The 22,281-nt window shown below is 31.4% G+C and overlaps 4 protein-coding genes across 4 annotated transcripts; 1 reads left to right on the plus strand and 3 right to left on the minus strand.

Annotated features, from left to right (window-relative positions):
* Positions 1-5,861: 5,861 nt before the first annotated feature.
* Positions 5,862-8,272, minus strand: PRPL28 (Ribosomal L28 family). Its single transcript, XM_068633780.2, has 3 exons — positions 8,061-8,272; positions 7,846-7,962; positions 5,862-6,250 (listed from the first exon to the last, which is right to left on the minus strand). The coding sequence occupies exons 1-3, from the start codon at positions 8,191-8,193 to the stop codon at positions 6,018-6,020; spliced, it is 483 nt and encodes a 160-aa protein (XP_068489881.2). The 5' UTR covers positions 8,194-8,272; the 3' UTR covers positions 5,862-6,017.
* A 1,961-nt stretch (positions 8,273-10,233) lies between these two features.
* LOC137827584 (uncharacterized) lies at positions 10,234-14,753 on the plus strand. Its single transcript, XM_068633783.2, has 7 exons — positions 10,234-10,385; positions 10,518-10,577; positions 10,672-11,628; positions 11,832-12,032; positions 12,165-12,356; positions 12,512-12,715; positions 12,829-14,753. Exons 2-7 carry the CDS (start codon positions 10,535-10,537, stop codon positions 14,160-14,162), a joined length of 2,931 nt encoding a protein of 976 aa, XP_068489884.2. The 5' UTR covers positions 10,234-10,385; positions 10,518-10,534; the 3' UTR covers positions 14,163-14,753.
* A 502-nt stretch (positions 14,754-15,255) lies between these two features.
* LOC137827585 (calmodulin-1) lies at positions 15,256-17,652 on the minus strand. Its single transcript, XM_068633785.2, has 4 exons — positions 17,518-17,652; positions 16,944-17,101; positions 16,600-16,680; positions 15,256-15,602 (listed from the first exon to the last, which is right to left on the minus strand). Exons 1-4 carry the CDS (start codon positions 17,591-17,593, stop codon positions 15,465-15,467), a joined length of 453 nt encoding a protein of 150 aa, XP_068489886.1. The 5' UTR covers positions 17,594-17,652; the 3' UTR covers positions 15,256-15,464.
* Positions 17,653-19,868: 2,216 nt separating this feature from the next.
* Positions 19,869-22,256, minus strand: LOC137827583 (2-methyl-6-phytyl-1,4-hydroquinone methyltransferase, chloroplastic). Its single transcript, XM_068633782.2, has 3 exons — positions 21,337-22,256; positions 20,526-20,832; positions 19,869-20,332 (listed from the first exon to the last, which is right to left on the minus strand). The coding sequence occupies exons 1-3, from the start codon at positions 21,879-21,881 to the stop codon at positions 20,177-20,179; spliced, it is 1,008 nt and encodes a 335-aa protein (XP_068489883.2). The 5' UTR covers positions 21,882-22,256; the 3' UTR covers positions 19,869-20,176.
* Between the last annotated feature and the right edge of the window lie 25 nt (positions 22,257-22,281).

Consider the following 22,281-nt stretch of genomic DNA (forward strand, 5'->3'; position numbering starts at 1 on the left):
TTAAAAATATTTTGGTTGTTATATTGTGCGGATATCAGGGCTAGAGTAATATTAATCCACGTCGATATACAATTGTTGTCTTTTTTGTAGTTACTTGATTCTTCGAGTCCTTCCTCCCTCGCGCGTGCGATCGGCGGGATATCTGCGATTGCAGTCCGACGCTCAAGTCAGTGTCAATGTTTAGTCAAGTCTCTCTGATATTATAAAAACGTACATTTTCCATTTTCAGAAGTTCCTTTTGTAGGTTGACTTGGACTTAGGCTTGTGTGGGTCAGGTAACCGGTTACTAAAGACATGCGTAGTGGTCTCTAGGTCGTGTGTAGTGGTTCCCTAATATTAAAAGAGTGCTTCTCAAAATATTTATAACTTATTCAATGCTGGTTGTAACCGTTTGCCACGTATTTATCGTAGTGAATTATTTTAATATAATGTCGTTCGGTGCCGACCGCTGCTCCAGTTGTAGAATTTAGTGATAGATTAAATTGGTTTAGGGAGTTGGTGTGTTGTGTATCATGATGATATGATGAAATTGTATCCGACGGTGGGAAATGGAATAGGTGTTTGACGAAAGTACTCAAGTGTAATTTGGAAGGTTGCATCTTGGAAACCTGGTAGTGGATCATTACTTCTTGACCTCAATAACACACATTATAACCTTTATTTTGTTTGCAGACACAACTATCATCATCCTATTCTTTTTTACTTCTTCAATTCACCCACTTCAAATTTTATCACTCAGTTTATATCTATAGGTTATAGAGATATTGAGGGGAGTGTAAATATTTTGCTTCAATATTAAAATGAACATTATTAAGATTCAAACCCTGAAATTCTTTGGACCACTTTCACAGGTTATGATTCACTCTACAACACCCTTGTGATCTCTTTTCCTTCACATTTTCTTCAGTTTCTTGTTTCTTCTTATGCTTGCCTCACTTTTTTTTAACTTTTTCAATAAGTGTTTCACAACTTCCAATGATTTTTCATACTTTCAAGCTTTAGTCTCTAAAATCTAACTACACACTACAAATGGGTGAACGTGAAACCAAAAACACAGGGAACACATAACAAAGTCTAAAAACGAAAAAAGGAAAAAGTATAAACAAATATAACCCAAATCAATAATAGAGCAACTAGAAACACTGTACAAAATATATAAGAAAATGTAATGCATCAAACTGAAGTATTCTATTCTGATAAAACATTTGAATGATGTTTGTAAACAATGAACCCAACATTCTGAAAATATTTAGGATTGATGATTATTAACATGTTTTTCATTTGAGGATTCGTTTGGTGGTGTGTAGAATCTAAAGTATGTTTATAAGTTAAGTATTGGATAGGTTGATCTTGATTATTTTGTGTATAAGAGTTAAAACATTCATGAAATGTTTGTATAAAGGGTGAGACACTCCTAAAATGTTTGAATGAGTGTTAACATTTTGAAATTTTTTATTTTATTTTATTTATTATTTGTTGATAAAAAAAATTGTAAAAAATATTTCATAATTGTTAGTTTATCGTTTATTTGTCTCTTATGCTTGTTTTTGTAACTGAAATAATAACGTCTTAAAGCTTTGATTTAAAAAAAATAGCAATCACAAATTTATTTATTGAATAAAACTATAGTGGATGTGATTATTTTTCAATTATGGAAATCTTAAAGCCAGCATGAATTTACTTATTTTGTAGCTTTTGGCACAACTTTTACCATCATAAAATGTTTGAAAAGCGGAAAGTGAGTGGAAGAAAAGGAAAAAAAATAGAAAGAAATTAAAGAAGATAATAGTTTGGTGGTGATGAGCAATCACAATTCATTCACAAGATATAACACATGAGTGAGGGACCACTCATTCCCATAACTCCAACATTCTCAAATCTTATTAAAAAATCTTTATCTATATAAAATAAGAAAACTTGAATGCTAAATATTTTAATTTTATAATTATTGAAGAATATAGATTATCACATTTTATAATATATGGAGGTGAATCTCAACTTATAAACCAGTTTTATGAGATTGAATTATATACTTTCATGCACAGGTTGTTAACCTCGACGTGAAGGGTGTGTATTGAAGATTTTACATCGACTAAAAATTATGACATTTCATAATATACAAGTGGGTACAAACATCACTTCCTTTCATAAGATTAAATTAAACTTAAAATAATTTTTGATAAAAAAATAAAAAATTTAGATATATAAAAAAAAAAAGGAAAGAGTGGTAAGGGATATGGGAATTGAGTAGAAGAAGATTTGTGAGGACCATAAGGCAACATAATGATGGGTTATTAGATGGTTTGGGTTGCATGCTCACATCATTCCACAATACATTTATTGCACCAAATCATTACCTTCACAGAAGTGAGAGAGAAAGAGAAATTGTTGAGATTGAAAATGTAGAGGACTATGTTTTTTGAAAGTACATATTAAGAAGATACCAAATTAATGAGAAGAAGATGTTTAAATTTAGTAATGTGATTAATGCAAAAATAAATAAATGGACCTAACCTATGACTTTGGTCTCATGCCAAACCCAACAACCTATTACCTTTTTCTTTCTTCACCTTATAAAGATACACATTATATTGTATTATTATACTCTGGGGTAAATGGAAATGTTTTGCTACAACTTTATACAATCATCACATATTTATATTCATATTCATTTCATCTATTTTTCATAACTTTCTCATACTCTCCCACCTACCAATCTATAACATCATATATGTCTCATCATTCTTATTTTTCTTCCACATAAATTTTCTTTTTATTCCTGTCATACAGTTATCCTATTTATAAAAAGTTATTAAATAAAAATTGTTTTTTTAAAAAATAACTAGTCACTCTATTAACTAAATTATATACTAATTTATATTCTAACAAATTATTTATATTTAAACTGATTTATATTATTAATAAAAATTTATAAAATAATTTTTAAATTATCTATCTAAGTTTTAGTGACTAGTATTTTAAATTTTAAATTAACTTCTAAAAAAATAATAAAAACTAATTTAAAATATAAAGTAATAAGTAGCTAAAACCTTGATACCTAATGGTTAGATACAATTTAAAAATCATTTTAATTTTTTTATTAATAATAAAAACTATTTTAGATACTAATAATTTTGTTAGTTTCTAAATGATATTTAATTTAATCAAATAATAATTACTTATTTTATCTATAAATTTACTTTCTATTGATTAAACTCTAAAACATTAATACTTTTTATTCATTATTTATGAAATTTAGAAAAATAGCACATAAATATATTTAAAAAATAAATGAAAAACATTATGAGTTACTAGGTGATATAAAGAAATATGTTGATGGAATTCTCCCCATGATGAAGCATGTGGCATCATGATGATACTCACATTCTACCTACTTACCACATATAAGCACACCATTTATGTTGTTCCATGAATAAAGATGTTCTTCATACTTAAATTATTATTATTATAAAGGAAGCTATAATTACTATTTTAATGTCTTAGGGTTTGTGTTTTGTTGTGTTTAGGGTTTGCGTTTTGTTGTGTTTGGAAATGCAGGCTTGGATGATCAATCTTTCATATTTCTTCAACTCTTTGCATAATTGCCCTAATAATTGTTTCATACTTTTTTTTCAAAAGTATAATATATTAAAATCACCAGCATTTTTTTTAATATAACAACCATTAGTAAATTTATTTGATTAAAAAATATAGAGACACTCTAACCAGTTTTAATTATGATTATAGCTAATTTTTTTATGATAGACTATTATCATTATGTTTACACGGATTAATTAGCAGATAACTATAATCATTATCAACTTAATTAGTATGAGGAGTTTGAGTTTTAAATGAACAACTTTATTAAATATTAAAAAGAGGAATTTTTGTAATAGTTTCATAAAATTGGAACATGATATAAAAAAGAAAAGTCACTGAAGATGATATAATTTTTTTTATATTATCTACTTTACTCATTAGTAAATGATTTATTATTTATATGGTTTTCATCCACTAATCCCATGGCCCATGGCCCAAGCCCCACTTTCACTTTTTTTCTAGAAAAAAAAGTGGGACAAGTTCAAAGAGAAAAAGATATAGATTTTTGTCTTTTATGTGTTTGATTTGGGCCCCACAACTGTCTTAAAAGTCCATGGGCCAATCCATCTTTTTGCATGGGCCATAGAATCCATTTTCCGTACAGTAATTTGGGCTACCTCAGTTTTCCTAACACCAACATGCAGTGTTTATTGTAGTTGGCAAACACAAACCAAAAAAATAAAATAAAAACAAATTAATATTTTTGACCATGGTTGAAAAAAGTTAGTAATGTTACTTTAAATTGATTACTTTGGTTCCAAAACAATAATGGAGAGGAGGTTCATGATTTAATGAAAAGTAAAATATATATTTTTTTAAAAAAATTGTAACATGATTTTCACTGAAAGTGTCCCAAACTTTTGCAATTGCTTTAGTGTCTACTTTATGCCTTTATTGAAGCTGACAAAAGGCTTGAGGTGGTCATGGGCCTATCAGTTGCAAAGCTAAGAGAAAGGAGACATTTTAGGCCCAAAAATAAATTTCCGAAAATTTTAAATCCAATTTGATTCTTTTTTGCTTTATTGTGCCTTCAACTGTGCATTGCAAATAAAGGCCCAACATTATCCTTTGAATCAAAGCTTTTCTCTATTTTTTTTCTTTTGTTGTAGAATTTTGTATATCCATGGTTCCTGTGGTATGATTATATTAAAAGTGTACCATACTGATTTGTTAACTTTTCTAGGAAGAACGGTTTTTTATGGACATAGGTTAAATAGTATCTCAAACTGATTGTACAGTTGCTGATGTGTTGGTTGTCTTCTTATTCATTTCTTCAAGTCTTATCCTTTTGTAATTAGTGCTTGGTCGGGGTCACCAGGTCCGAAACTGGCTCGTCCGGTATCAATCGATACGAGAACCAAAATGAAAATTAAGTGATTACTTTAGGGAGAAATTTATGTATTGACAATGATATGAACAATGAATTTGCCCTATTCCCCCTTAATCAGCCAGCATTTAAGGAGAAAAGTTGTTGTGAAGCAATTTAAAATAGAGGTACAAATATCAAGTATGGAAGGATATGTTCCTATAAGTTTGTAAATGAAAAAACATTTTACAGTTATTTATTAACGACTAAAAGTGTTTGTTTTATTCTTACTTATTTTATAAGATCCAAATCCCAGTGAATGATGTGACCAAAGACCAATAAAACAACTTTGTCTGAATGTGTTTTTTTCTTGTCTATGCACATATATGTTGCATTTTGTGCTTTTGACCTTTCCAGTGAATTTTGGAGAGAAGAGCCTCCTGACTTTGCCATTCTCTTTCAAAGTTCAAAATTATTTGGAACAATGTTGAGATTAGGGAACAAAGTGTTATGTAATGAAGAATAAGGTTCTGGGGTGGTCTGATTAACTAAAACTTTGCATTTTGCAAGTTTGCTTATCATGTATCTGTGTACTGCATTGATGAGTTCATTGATTGATTCATATTTACACCTACCAAGAAAATTAAGCTAAGTTATACACTTACTGTTTATGTCATTGATTCATTTTATTTGAATTTAAAGGTGTACAAAATATTAAATATTGAATATGTGTTTGGATTGGAGTTTCCTAATGCACAAAGCCAAGAAATAACAGGTGGGTGTGTGTTGGATGCAAAAGAGTTCCAAAATGATTGCCACAAAAAGTCAGTGCCTCTGGCAACAACTTTTGTGGTTGTGGTACAATTCAAGATACAGAAAAAAATCAATTTAGTTGGATAATTCACATTTATGAAGCTACTAATGATCCTATGAACATTATAAGCTGCATGAGGGGTTTGTCAAAGATTTCCATTAGTGAGATTCACAGCCCCATATCTTGTTTCTCTACAAACAACACAACTTGCTTCTGAAAATTAATATACTTAGAAGAAAAATCTAAGGAACATGAATGTATTCTTCCACTCTGTTACAAAACCATAATTAGGTACTCTTATTTCTTCCTGAGATCAACTCCAGCCTTCTTTGCAACTGCATCAAGTCCATTCTTCTCTATGGTTTTCAATGCTTTAGTTGACAAACGAAGCTTTACAAAGCGCTTCCCCGCTTCCCACCAAATTCTCTTGTACTGAAGGTTCACAAACTGCAGTTTCTTTGTCTTATGGTTTGAAAATGACACTTTGTTGGCCCTGTTTGATTTCTTTCCAGTGAAGGGACAAACTCTCTCTGAAAAAACAAGAAAATCACAGCATTAGAAGAAGAATCAATCTCCAACCTACTAGTTAATCTTTCCCTTTTTTTTTTGAATCAGCAAAACACATAGGATATGTTGAACGAATAGGGTATGGCCATACAAATATTTTTTTTAAAGTAACAAGATAAGATGTGTAAGATACATATTTAAAAATTTATAAAACATAATAAATATATAACTGCAATTGTAGATATCTAATTGATAAACACGTTTATTAGACATTACCAAAATAAAATAAAATTATAAATCATTGTCAAAATAAATTAATTTCAATTATTTATATATAGGAACAACACTATCAATATCATTACTTTTTTTTTAAAAATAATACAAAAAGAAAACAATTTCCATTTTGATTTATGAAGAGACAATGTTTCCATGTTTCTACATTAGACACACTTTACGTTTCTTAGATATAAATGTCTTCAAAGCATGGTCACTTCACCAATACATATAGGTGAAGTATTGATATTATCAGGTTCGTGAAACAAATAAAAAAGGAAGTTTGGAAACTTTGACGAGATGTACTAGTTCAACATCCTAGATATCAGTATCAGAAATGGATATGTGAAGCACATTGAAGCATCAGTGCTTCATAGATTGCAGTTAAGTCTCATACACTAATGATAGTGAAGATGATTCACATCAACAGGTAAATTGTTAGTTGTGCATATTTTCTTGAAGTTTGGTTTGAAAAATATTTTCTATTTTCTATTTTCAATTTAAAAAAAAAATATACAGAATAGTGGAACTATAGCTTGTAACAATTGTTTTCAGGGTTTGCTATATAAAGTTTGAAATCAGAGAAAAAAACGTAAAGAATCAGAGCAATTAATATATTACATTAACACTATTTATGATTTCTTCCAAATTCACACAATACCCAAGCCTAACAATCTCTTGAATTTTAGAAATATACTACACTATATAACAGCCGAAAAACATTACACCATATACTTCCCCAAGTGTGTGAAATATTATTGCAGTGATACTCAATTACTTAAACTTATAGTGTGGGTTTGGATCCATAATACTGGTTTGTAAAGTAAAGTTATTACCCTACTTAATATATATATTCTCTTTTAACCACATCACTAGTTGATGAAGTGGGACGAAGAAATTCTATTGGTGAGTGTAAAGCTACAGCACATAAGTAGTATTATTACCTTTAACGAGTAAATAAGGTAAGAAATGGATACTAAAAATTGGTATTACCTTTACAATCCCTATCTTAAAACAACTACAGCCACATTATATTAAAAACAGAATAAATATTTTTTATTGAAACAATTTTACTAGAATAACTTCCCTCACTCGAGCAATACATTTTTTATAGATTAAAAATACAAATATGGATACAATTTTGAATATTTTAAGACTATAGCTGCAATGATTTTGAGAATTTGGTTATATTGATACAGATAATTTAAAAAAGAAGAAGAAAACAATGTTTGAACAAAATTTGCAAGTTAGAGTGAACCTAATTACTAATCGGAAGCGACATGAATGTTAGGGTTAACGAATTGAGTGAAAGTAGAGAAATGAAGAAGAAGCGGGAATTGCTTACTGGCTACGATGGGGAGAGGTGCGGTGAATGAGGGAGACGCGGTGAGGGGCGGATTGGGGAATTTAGGGCAGCAGATTCTGAGGCCGCTCAACTGCGAGGTGACGAAGCCGAGATCCGCTGAAAATGAAAATGATTCAGTTGAGAAACAGAAACAGAAAGAGAAAGAGAGAATGAAAGAAGAAGAAGAAGAAGAAGATGAAGATGAAGAGTGTTACAGGGTTTGTTCCTAAACGACAGCGCACAGCTTCCAGAACTTGCTATTGCCATTGTCATTGCTTCTGCGTTTCTTATCTCTTCACACTCCCTGCTACTTTCTACCCACACACCATGCGCTGCACCTGATAACATCTCTAAATTATAACTATTTTTTGAAATATTATTTATTTTTTAAAATATTATTTATTTCTAATTTTTCAATATTTCCTTTGTCTCCATTTTAACATTTTCAAAACTACATTTATAATAAATAAAACAAAAAATTATAAAAAATTTGTTGAAAGTAAATAGAACATGAGAATATGTTTATATTTATATATAGCTAGCTATAAATTATTATTAAAATTTGATTTGGATAAGAAATGATAAGAATGTGTTTTAAAAGAAAATCAGTTTTCACTGTAGAATATGTTTTTTCTCGTTTCAACAAATTATTTAACAAAACAGTGTTATTAAACTCCCACACAAATTAAAATGAAAACTAGTTATCTTACCAAGACTAAATATATTCAAGTTATAAACTTACCACAACAACTTTTTTAATAATAGAGTAAATTTGATGAATTTTCAGGGGGATTTCTTCTTGACTTCTTTAGTTTTTTGTTTTGGGTCTTTACGATCTTTAGGTGCGATGGTCTCTAATTAGATTTTTTTTTTTTGTCGAATGACTGTGAGATCTTCAATTAGATCTTCCTTTTCGTCGAATGGTTGTGGGATGCCAAAGGCACTTCGATGATAAGTTAGTCCAAGTATAATATGTAGGTAAGTTGAGAGAAAAAAATTACTTCTAATACTTGATTACCTCTGGTATTTATATTTTTTGGATGAACTTCAATTGTCATAGACCTATTCTTGAGTCTAAAAAATGGTCTAATTATGCCTTAATCACACTTTACATATACACCAACTTAATTATGGTTAAATGAAGTTTAACAAGTTCTGTTTGGATTAGGTGAGTCATTTGTCCTTTTTCAACCATTCCTCTATGTCGACCATTTCAATTATTTGGTATTATTAATAATAGGAAGATTTTTTTTTTTGTAATTTAATTAATTGATATGAAGTTTATTTAAATAAGATGAGTATGAACAGAAGCCATATCATATAAAATATCAGTCATTTGGCAAAAGCGACACACTTTTCTTTATGCTCCTTTCCAAGAGGTAAACAATTGAGGAAGGTGTGAGTTGTTAAACTTCTTATCATATAGAAAAGTAGCAAGTACACAGAAATAATGCACACCACCATCCAAAAATTATGGTACTTGTTTCCCAACCCACCTTCCAAACAAAGAATGGACTTTATGCACCCAAAGAAAAATAAGAAACAACAAACCTAATTACTCAATCCTAAACCTAATCATCATCATCATCACACCATTCTCTTTACAAATGGAAAATAAATAGACAATCTCATTCTTTGCCAATTGTTACTGGACATGTCCCAAGATCCTACCTGTATCATATATGATTCATTGGGTCCTTTGTCCATTCAGACAGTGCAACAAAACCCTTAACTTCTTACTTTAGAAAAGCAAAAACACTTGGAAAGTTTTCTCAAACACATGGAAAGTCCTTTAGGTTGAATATGTTTTCCCAAAAGCTCAACAACAAACAGCATAGAAACAATGATGATTTGTAATAAGTTGTTAAATTGTAATTCCCCCACTCTTCAATCAGTGTTTGCAAATTTCTCTGCCATCATGCTTTCCTTCAATGACAGTACTTTTTAGAAAATTTTAAATAATACTCATATGGCCAGTGATAGGCTAAGGCCGCTTAATAATCATGGACTCACCGAAAGTGAACGTTTGGTCACATTATCTTAGATTATGAAGCAATCATGAGTTAAAGATCCCACATCGGCTAAAGATTAGAGCACTTTTATAGTATATAAATGGATACAAATCTCATCTTTTATGAGATTGCGTTAGGCTTAAAATCCACATCTTAATATGATATCAAAGTCATTTTAAGCAATATCCTAGCGAGAGTTTATTAAACTTATCAAACCACCCACTATCAGACCGTTATCGAACCACTCATAAATTGATTTATAAGGTTGAATTAAGTTTAAAGTTCACTTCTTAATATCATGGTCTAAGGTTGTAATGCCAGATAAAAAGGAGATGACGTTTTATATGTGATGAATTACTTTAAGGGTGTGATAATTAGGCAAACATAAATGACCCAGAATGAGGAATATGGAGCAAGCAAGACCATGTTACTGGCTATAAACACTCTGGCAATGTCACAGAAATCAAGCTGTCCTCAAATGTCTAAAGTTAAGAGCATGTGAACTTCATCATCAGTATCACTATCATGGTATGGCTTAGCCTTGTTGTTCTTGGAGATTTTGAACTTGGAGCCTTTTTAGTTCATATATCTTGTTCTCTTATAAGCAAATCAATTGTGCGGGGATTACAGCATAATCTCTTTACATTGGTTATCTTGCAGGATTTGGAAAGCTGAGCATGGGCAACGAAATGGGTAATAACAACACATCTGCTATCAAAGGTACATGTTGGTTTTTGGAATGCTCAAGAAAATTTTGTTAAGTAAAGTGCTAGTTTTCATACCTTTAACTCTTGATTTCATTTTCCTTCTGCAGAGGAAGATAACTTCAGTGAATCCCAGAAAAAAGGTTTCCAAGAGGATACTAATGAAACATCTATAGCCAATGTTGTGAAAAAAGCTTCCATTGATATAACAAATGAACCAGGGAAAGGTACATGGCAAGATGAAGGTTATGCAGAAGATGTAAAAGGGGAAGCTCAAACAATTACAACAGATGAAGCCAATGATGAAGACTCTCAAGAGAAAACTACAGGGTTTGCTTCTAACCATACAAAAAGAGTGCTTGAAAATGATTCAATGAAAGGAGATACTCATGCAAGTGATGTAAATATGGAAAATCAAACGCCTCCAACAGCTGAAGCTGAAGTTGTTCAGGAGAAAGCTGCAGCAGCACTGGTTTCAGAAGATACAACAACTGAACTAGAAAAAGTTACACTGCAAGAAGATAGTCATGAGGATTATATGAAAGAAAACATGCAAATGATTCCATCAGATGAAGCCAAAGATGTTCAGGAGGAAGAAGCCAAAGCTTTTCAGGAGGAAGTAACAGGGTTAGATTCTAACAATACAAAAAGTTGGCTTAAAAATGATGTGTTGGGAGAAGATACTTACAAAAATGACATGAATATGGAAAATATAACACATCCAACTTCTGAAGTTGAAGATGTTCAAGAGAAGGATTCAGGAATAACTTCCAACTATTCTAGAAGTTCGCTTGAAAATGATTTATTGGAAGGAGATGATCCTGAGGATGATACTAATGTAAATCATGAAAAGCACAAAACAGTTGAAGAAAAATTTGATCAACTACACATAGAAACAAGGCTGGATTTTGATGATGAAACAAGTGAATTTGATGATAAAACGCAGGAAGATAAACAAGATGCTATTGTAGTAAACCCTACTGCTAATGGCATAGATGTTCAGGAAAAAAACATCATCTCAGCTTCCGATGCTGCATTGAAGTTGACAAATTCTCTTGAAGGTTCAGGTTAGTAATTTCTTTCAAAACTGATGCATATAAATAACTAATAGTGATTGTTCAAATCTCACTTAGAGGGTTGTGTTGGATCCACATACACCATAGAAATGAACAATATAGTTATTATAAATCAGTTTTATAAAATTGAGTTAGATTCTAAGTTAAACTTCTAAGAGTAATTTAAAAAAATTACTCATAATTCTGTTTTATAGGAGATGAAATAACTGAACTCAGACAACTTGAAAATTCTCCAAACGATGGATCAGTTGAAGCTGGAGGTGGAAAGTCTGAGATTTTGTCAAGTTTTTCTTTGGAAAGCAGTGAAGAATATGAGAAGCAAGAGACATGCTTGAGAGGACACCTGATAGAAACATGTAATCATCACCTTAGTAATGAGCCTTCAATTCCACAAGGTTAGGAGTTAAGGCTATACTGTTAATATTTTGATAGCCCTTATCCACATTTACTTAAACCAAGTTGAGTTAGGATTTATGCCCAAAGTCTAAGTAATTTATAAAGAATTACTAAAGGATTCTGTTTTGTAGGGGATGAAATAACTGAAGTCAGAAACCCTGATAATAGATCAGTTGTAACTGAAGGTGGAAACTTGGAGAGCTTGTCAAGTTCTTCATTGGAAGACACTGAAGAATATGTGAAGCTAGAAGAGACATGCGTGAGAGAACACATGTTAGTGACAGATAATCATGGCCTCAATAATGATCCTTCAATCCAACAAGGTTAGGACAATTCTGTTAATATTTTGAGAGTCTTATCCATAGTTATTAAGAATTGGACTTTAACTCTAATTCAACCTTATAAACCTGCTTATAAGGTGAGTTCCACTTATATACCCTAAACCTTAAAACCTAAACTTAGGATTCTGTTTTTACAGGGGATGAAGAAGCCGAAGTGAGACAACATGACTCTTCAAAGGTTGGATCAGTTGAAGCTGAAGGTAGAAACTCTGAGAGCCTGTCAAGTTCTTCACTAGAAGGCACTGAAGAATACGAGAAGCAAGAAGAGTCATGTTTGAGAGAAGAAATATTACTAACATGTAATCATCATCACCTTGATAATGAGCCTCCAATCCTACAAGGTTAGTGCCATATTACATTTACTTTTTGAAATGTTTTAGATTTTAATTTATCAGAGATTGTAAGCTCACAATAGAAATTTAAGATCTGTTTGTTGTCTTGTTCTGAATTATAGCATATGAAGAGGAAATGACGGTTTTAACAATGAGTGCTGTGAACATGACAAATAATATAGAGATTCAAGAATCCAGTGTACATTATGAGCATCATGAGCCAGATAAATTTCTCTCCGAACAATCATTTCTAGGTACAGACTCACTTGTTGAAGATAATTTGCTAGATACTAATTCTCATTCTGAGTTGATTAAGGATGATGGTTTAGCAAAAGAAATGGAATCCCATGAAAAATTATGTACTGACAAGTCAGGTGGTAAAGATGGAAACGAGCTTGGGAGAAGTTTGATAGATCTTTCTGGAACTACATCTGATTCCCTAAGTATTGACCCCACCACCAATGGTAATTCAATGGTAATTTGTACTACTGAGGATTCCCTCATCTCACCTCTTGAATTTGACAATGAGGAAAATTGCAAGGCACCATATGGAAAAAGTATATTAAGCAGAAGTGGGTCAATGGAAAATTCACATTATTACAAGCCAGATCAATGCATGAAAGATTCATTGAAGGAAAACAACATGGTGTATACATGTGATGTGTCAATAGAGTCTAATGGGGAGTGCAATGGAGAGAGAAATATGTCACTTGATTCTAATGTCTCAAGGCTTGTCACCAATAATCAAGTTGAAGAACCTAAAGTAACTGATAATGGAGTACAATTTGATGCTTATATTAACAACCCTGATTCTTCTGAGTTGGAGGATGATGAAGCATTTGAGAAAGAAGGTAAAGAAGATCCACAACATGCAGAAGCAGCTTCATATGCAGGGGCAGAACTAAGCACTTCTACAGCTACCATGTCCATTATTGGACCATGTTCAAACAAGTTCATACTTGAAAATGGTGGCTATGAAACAAGGGAAAGCATCACAAGGCTCAGTACTGAATCAAACCCTGACAATCCAAACACCTCTTGTCAGATGCAAAAGTCACCAAGCTTCAATCTCAACCTCACAAAGGAAGCAAGGCCTGAAGAATCAGACAAGACTCCATTGCTTCATCAGAATAAGTCTGCAAATGAAAGCTTCTCAAAACACATCAACTCAATCCCTCATGGTGAATATGAGCAGTGCATGTTACACAGTAAAGAAATGCCAGTGGAAGAGAAAATTGTTACTATGGAAAGAAGTTACTCTAAGAAATCTAAAGCTCCATTCATAGGCCTTTTGAAAGAAGAGGAAGAAGCTCATCTTCTAGGCATGGCACAGATACAAGAAAACCATGTTGGCACAAAGAATACAGTGTCATCTACTTCACATAAAAGACAAGAGAAGCGAAAGCCTCGGTCTTCCTTCTTCAGCAGCTGCATGTGTTGTGCAACTGTACCTTGAGAATTATACTTACCATTCTATTTTACTTTTCTCCTTTGTGTTGCGAGTTTCTTTCCAATTTCTAAGGTTTTAAAAACAGTTCACAATTGTTGTGGTGGCTACAACCTCAAAGTTTTGGAGATTTCATGACAACAATGTGACTGCAATTGCAACCACATCTGTGGCATTTCTCTACAAACTTCCCTAATATCAAAGATTGCAAAGAAATGGCAACTGTGACTTCAATTTAAAAGCCTTGTTACTTTTTTTTGAAAGTGAAGTTTTGATCTGGAGATTATCCTGGTTGAGTTCAACCAACAGCAGGGGAAGTGCAGCAGCAGCTATGATCATTCGTTTCTGTGGTTATTTTCTGATGCATGTTCAAGATGAAGTGGTTCCTTGTGAAATTTTACTTTGTTTGAGAGATTTCACAAATGTAGAGAGAGCAACTTTTCTGCTTTTGATTGTATGTTGTAACTTTTTTTTTTTCCACTCTGATCTTGGACAATTATACTCATAAAACCTCATTCTTGTGTTTGATTTTTGTGGTTTAATATCTTATAGGTGTGAAATTTCAATCTTTAATCTCCATAAGGAAAAGTACTGTGACAATATTTGTATTATTCATTAGTTTTTAAATTTTTAAATTTTATATTTTAATTTATATTAAGTGTACCATCCATGTGGTTTGGTCAAATTTGTCAAGTTACCAATCTTAAGGACCAAGCTAAAAGATTAGAGTTCGGTGGCTGACCTGACAAGCCACGTCGAGCCGATCAGTTCGACTAAAGGTAAGACACAAATTGTTTAAGGTTTAGGGTTTAGAGTACCGATGGGAACACAAAAAACACTTCAAGAAAGAAACGTAAAACGTGGAAGAGGACGTGAAGTCCGAGTCAAAGGACGTGGGAGGAGAGAATAAAAAGAAAAGAGAACATAGAAGAAAAGAACGAAACAAGTGAGGAGGAGATAAAGAAAAAAGAATTGAATGTTCAACTAGGTTGATTAAGTAATCACTCGACCAGAACATTAAGTATTTAAAAAAAAATAACAAATAAAATAATATATAATAAAATAAAATAAATTATTCCAAACATTAACATATAAAATAAAAAAAAAGAAAGAAAGAGTATAATTTAAAGCAATTCTTAAATGAATTAACTCCAAATAATTTTTAAACGTGATTAAGGATTTCTAAAGAAACAAAAAACAAAATTATGGGTGGAGTTTTGAACAAATGAGATGTGCTACATTAGTACAAGAAACATTAATAAGAAGAAATATTAATTTGTTGGCCAAATAATGAATTCCAATAATAAAGTTTCATCCAATTGTCATCATCATCTTCACAAATTCTTCATAGTTAACTTGACCATCACCATCCAAATCTGCTTCTTTAATCATTTGTTCCACCTCTGCATCACTTAATTTCTCACCAAGATTGATCATAACGTGTCTCAACTGCATCACAAACAAAGGGTTTTAATTTTATTTTTCATAATCATTTTATTGGGACAAAAAATTTACCCTTTCTATTAACATCTGAAAATTTGACTAATGATTTCAGTACAAATTTCTTCCAATTATAATTTTCATTTATGAGCCTTCAAATAAAAAAATTCACTTAAAAGAACCCAGATAATTATCCTTTTGGATTTAATACATAGGTCAATGTGCTTGTCTTTAAGCATTTATGATCATTAGTTAATACTAATAAATTAAGAGAGTGAAAAATGAAAGGCAAGATTCTCATGTAAAATCCTAATCCTTTTTATTCTTCTTTTACTTTAATGCTATCTATCACAAAAACTAATATACTATACGACATATAAAAATAAAAATAATATATATATATATATATAATTATGTGTATAAGTATGTTTTAAATTATTTTTAGCAGAAAGAATTTTTTCGTTCAAAAGAATTTATTTCTTATTTTTATAATCATAATAAAAATTTATACAATAAATTTGAGTTTTTAAAAAATTAATGTATATTTCTGTTTTAAAATTATGTTAGAACTATATTAAAATTATCATAAATTTAATAAATATTTTTTAAATTAAACACTTTACTGATAGAAAGTTATTGATAAATTTGATTAGCTCTTTTCCATATATATGGATAGATGAATTGAATATGAAAAAGTGACACCGCATGAATATGAATATGAATAATAGAAGGAGGAAATTTGACTAAGATGGGTTGAAAGTTGAGGTGGAAATTTTATAAGAAAAAAAGGTGCATATGTGCAGCTTCTGCTACATAGCCAGAAAAGTAAACGCAGATTTATAGAAAAATATTGAAAAAAAGTACAAAAGAGAAGAGATTGATGAGTTGGAACATCTTGACCCTACTTTCTTTTTGTTCAAGTTTGAAGAAACCCTTAGAATGCTTTCATTTGTCATTGCCGTCAAAGAAAGAAAAGTTCATATCTAAGAAAATATAATTAATTTACCTCACTTGCTGAAATGTAACCATTTTGATCTTTGTCAAACACCTTGAAAGCCTCTTTCAGATCTTCCTCTGCATCAGTTTCCTAAATCAGAAAAATGAGATGAGTATTGTTATAATTTATCGAAGATTTTACATTAACTAGAGATTAAAGCATTTCATAGTATATAAAGTATTAACTAGAGATTAAAGCATTTCATAGTATATAAAGTGAATGAAAATCTACTATATTAAAAAGATGAACTTTAACTTTTAAGTCTAACTTAACCTAAAAACTTACTTATAAAATGAGATTTGCTATCAAATACTTACTTTCATTCTGAATAAGATAAATGAAGATATACTTACTTTCATTTTCTTGGCCATTAAGGTCAAAAACTCAACAAATTCTATGGTTCCATTGCCATCTGAATCAACCTCGTTTATCATATCTTGGAGCTCTTCTTCTGTGGGGTTCTGATCCAGTGATCTGATAACAGTGGCCAATTCTTCCACAGTGATGCACCCTGTTAATTCAACATACCATTACCATTGTTATATTTCTGAACTGCATATGTTTAATACAAATTCTTATAGAAATGAAAAATGAAGTGAATTTAACTGGTTTATCTATTTTTGTAATGTTTAAAGGGTTGGTGTAATATCTGTGAGAGCATTAAAGAGTTTGTAATATGAGAAAATAACTATGCAATATAAAGACACTTCGATAATAGTTGTATAACTGATGACTTGATAAGGCTCAATAAACATTCATTAAAATAGGTTTGAAGTAACTCTGATAATATATTAAAAAAAAAACTTTAAGTTTAACTCAATCTCAGATGAAATATCATAATCTCTAGTCGATATGGGATTTACAAGACACAGTTACATATCATAATGGATTTTGAATTAAGACTGAAAAAGAGAAAAAGAAACTCACCATCTCCATCTTTATCAAACAAGCCAAAGGCTTCTTTGATCTCACCAATCTGTTCTGCACTGAGAACATCTGCCATGCTGTGTGTTTCTGCTTCAAATCAGACCAAAACAATATTGATTGATGTGTGGTGAATATAGCTACCTCAACCTTAATGGGGTATTTATAGGGTTACCTTCAGTGTGGAAAGGCTTAATCACAATATTTCTTTTTCAATTACAATTTTTTTAAAAAAGGAAAAAAGTATTCTAGTCAAACCACGTTGATGACTGTGGGTGTTGTCTAATTGTGATTTTGTTATGAACAAAAAAATCATATTCTAACCCTTCTTCTTTCATCTTTATCAAAATCACTAAATGTCTAAATTCAATTTAAAACATGATTACTTCAATAGCTTTTTTAAAAAAGCCTTTTTATTGTATATAATAATATTCACAATAGTTTATATATAAGAAAATGAATAAAAAAATTATTGAGATCTGTACAAATTTGTGTACTTATTCCAATCGAATTTTTTTGTTTAATGATATATTATTATATTGGGGATGAAATTTGGACAGGTGGAAGGGTTTGATGTTTGGGGACACAGTGTTTTGACATGCATTGAAGGGGTATGTGTGGATTAGTATGTGGGGTAAATTAAATATTAATAAAAAAATAAAAATAAAATTATTATTAAATAATTATTCGTCTAAGTATAGGTAAAGGTTTGGTCGTGGATTTACGCAAAGTCTCATTGTACTTACTTCGGATACTCTAATTGGATTTTGAACCCAGTAAATTGTATGAGGATGGTAATTTAATGTTTTCCAGTGGCTAGTTTGGTTGTTCCTTAGGTAATCAAGTAGGTGTTCTGTGGTAGGAATATGGTAAGGTGTTTTGCTCTTTATGTATAAGGGTTGAACCACCTCCTGAAATGATTCCCATTTATTTATTTTTTATTGTCGATAAAAAATAAATAAAAATTATTAAATAAATATATAGATATTAAAATTGATATAAAATGATAATAGAAAACAAAATAAATAATTTTCTAAATATTGACTGTGATAGTTATGAATTTGACGTGAGAAAGAGGTTTCATAAATGTAAGGTGTGGCGTTGAATGAATTCATCGCTTTGAACGCGGTTTGAGAATTAGAAAAAGACGCGGTGTTGTTCTTATTATTTCCCAAAGGGAGAAAAATGGCATGTAATGTACTTTCATTGGAAGGAGTCAAAACTTGTGTTTCGATTATTATTATTATAATAGTGATAATAACTAACCAAAATCTACTTTTACTTACTATATTTTTTATAAAAAAAAACAATAATTGTTTTTTAATAGTAAGAATTGAACACATCAGAAGGTAGGAAGTGATTACTAATAATTGTTTCATGATATCAAGAAATACAAAACCAAATTAATTAACTATTATGGAATGGTTGTACTTTCCAATTCAAAACAAGGCTAACACTTTTTTAAAATATAGAAGATTATTCCAACAATTTGATATAACTGGATGCAAACCTCAATTTGAAATCTAAATTTATCGGAGAGATTAGAAATTAGTACATTTCATTGTGTATAACTGGATGCAAACCTCAATTTATAAACTGATTTTATAAAATTGAGTTAGACTTAAAATTTACTTCTTAATATGGTTCATTTTGAACTTATCTTAATAATTTTTTTGTTAAACTTATCAAGTCACATATGAGTTGGTAGTCTCAGCATAAAGAATGTGCGTTATCGACTAAGAATGATGACATTTTATAGTGTATAAGTGAATGCAAACCTCACTTTTATAAACTGATTTTATGAGATTGATTTAGACTTAAAGTTCATTTCTTAATAAAGTTGAGAGTTAATAAATATTGTAAATTTTGTCTTCCAAGAACCATTTATAAAATGATAGTACAAATAAAAGAAAGAGAATCATATTGCTTTTAACTTTTGTTGGTTATAGAATATATTGCCTATGTCAATTTGTTTCTAGCCTTTTATTTGCAATATTATTGGTCAGAAATTAGAAAATTATTGGGATATTTTAAAATCGGATTTCTAAAATGCTCATAATTAAATTCGAACACCTTCCAACCTATTTTAAAAAACCATATTATAGGTAGAATTCTAGAATGTAAGTTGTAATTTTCAAAGTCGTTACCAAATAAAAGTATACTACTTAAATTTTTTTATTAACAACTTCAAATTTTTTTTATGTAGGTAAACATGTACACTATTGAGTTTTTACCACATACATTTACTTATCTTCTTACATCCTATTTTCAGTTGAAATACTAAATGAGATAGCTTTTTCAAAAAAAAATTGTGCAATTTCATCTTTAAATTATCAGATTGACAAAAACAAAGCAAAGCAAAAAAAAGCACAACATTTTACTGGTGCTGACATGGTTCATTGAACAAGAGGCTACCACATCACACATTCTATATTTCTTTGCCAAATGACAAATACAAATTAAACTCAGCACATCTTCTGCATCTGTAAAATCCTCTCCAACAAAAACAGATGAAGCTAGTAATGGCACATAGCTAAGCTAATGGTTTTGAAGCATGTCAATGGAAGCAACTCTTTCCTCCTATGTTTGCAAGGTGGAAAGATTCAAGTAAGATGTTGAATTGTTATAGATGGAAAACTTGACCATCCTACTTTTTCCAATCTCAAATGGGGATGCCCCTTGGAACAATTTTGTCTTTGATCCACATGTAAATGGGCACTAGTACGAAGTAAGTGGATGCAATGACACCAAGGATGAACCGGTAAAGAAACACTAGTGGATTTACAGGCTTCTTTACATCCTCTACCTTGGGACCAAGCTGCATAAAGCCAAATGAAAACATACTTCAAAAGTTGTACTAAAATTACAAGAACAGAACACAGCGTCAACATGGAGTGAGTTATTGTTGGTGAATCTTAAGTTATGCATATGTGTTTGACAAAAGCAAAAGCTGAAGTGTTGTATGAATAAAAAAGGGAGAAGAAAGAAAAAGCAATACTATATATACATGCCTTGAGGGGAGAGTCTCCAGACAAAGGCTTCACTCCTGTGACTGAGCAACCCATGATGAGACCATGCCTACGCACCCCACGATACCATTTTGGACCAATCCTTTTGAGCTCAACATCTTTGAAACCAGCCTTTTTAAACCATTCAATGTACTCTTCCTCCTTTGGGAAGAGCATCCACACATCTGCAAAGAACCGAGATAACCAAAATGTTGGGTGAACAGGACCAATAACACAAGCTTTCCCCCCTATCCTTAGCACTCTGTAGGCTTCCTTAATGCCACGCTGCGGGTCTGGCCAGTATTCAATGCTGAACAACAGTCATGATTATTAGATTATATGACTGATTAGATTGTTATGAAGCTAGCTATATGTGGATGGAGGATATGATCTATAAATAGAAGAATTTGTAGTACATTTTGCTATCTATTTCAACCAATTCAATAAGTTACCTCAGATATCAATATCTTGTTTACCTCCTGTGAGTTTGATCTTTGTCCTTTGATCCATATATTTGTTTGTAACAATAACTCAGAAGTCATAAACACGAAACATATAACACTAGCTAACATTGTGCAAGATGCCGATTTATCATTTAGAAGACCAATTTTTGTTTTAGAGATATTACAATATAATTCTGTTGAGGGGCGAAGCTATGGAGTGACTTGGGGATGCCATGGTCAGTTCCAACATTTTCAATTCCTTTTATGCTTTATATGTAAAAATATTTTATGGCCCCCCACTGAAAAAAGAAACACGCTTCACTATAAATTATGCTTCCACCATTGGCTTTAAAGGTAAAAGTTGTAGTTACCTTCCAGCAGAAACATATCTATCAGCATGATCAGTTGGAAATGGAAGATCTTCTGCATCACCCTCAATTATCTTGCATTCTTTTAGGGGCTCCTTCTGCTTAGCCTTGGCAAGCTGGTGGGGTGACTGGTCAAGAATTGTGACATTTTTGGCATCTACATGCTTCACTATTCCAAGAGTTGTGAAGCCAGTTCCACCTCCAACATCCACCACCCTCAGGTTACGGCTATAGAGGTGGGCAGGCTCCAGCGCCTCATCTCTCATGTCTTCAGTCCAGTGCCCGGGATTTATTATATGATCATACACAATAGACAGAAACCTGTAGAACCAAAATGCCTCCTTCTTGTGCTGGATGAACCTAGGCTGTGAAGCAGGCCTTGAGGCTGAGAAGCTGCATCTGGGGGTCATGTTTTTTCTGACCCTGAACTTGTTATGAAAGAGCACACCCTTCTTGAAGAAGCACTTGTCGTTGAAGTTAACACCAGTTGAGGCTAAGCCAGTGATGAGCTTTGGATTTTGAGCTCCACTGAGCATTAAGGAGGCCATGACTGATATATATGAAGAAAGGGTAATAATATTACAGTTGCAATGAATGGCACATTGCGTGTGGAATTGTTACCAAAGTGGAAAGCAACTGTTGATGGTTTATGTCATGAAAACAGGACAGGAATAGGATGAGTGAAGCAGGGAGAGAAAATTGTTGGAAAAGGGTGGTAGAGGTAAAGTTGCGTAAGGAAGGATTATGCAATGAGAAAAAAGACACATAGGTGGATATGCACCACATATCCATTCTACATATCCATTCTGGCGCTAGCTGATGCTTGCCACTTGAATTACAAGCGTTTTGGATTTTATGTATTTACTAGTTTAAAACCATACATTATTTTTGGAATATTATACTTTTAATCAATCTTAGTTTAAATTTCATTTTTGGATTTTGTATTAT

The sequence above is a fragment of the Phaseolus vulgaris genome, chromosome 7 (genome assembly GCF_051622355.1).
Source record: "Phaseolus vulgaris cultivar YP4 chromosome 7, ASM5162235v1, whole genome shotgun sequence".
Taxonomy (NCBI): domain Eukaryota; kingdom Viridiplantae; phylum Streptophyta; class Magnoliopsida; order Fabales; family Fabaceae; genus Phaseolus; species Phaseolus vulgaris.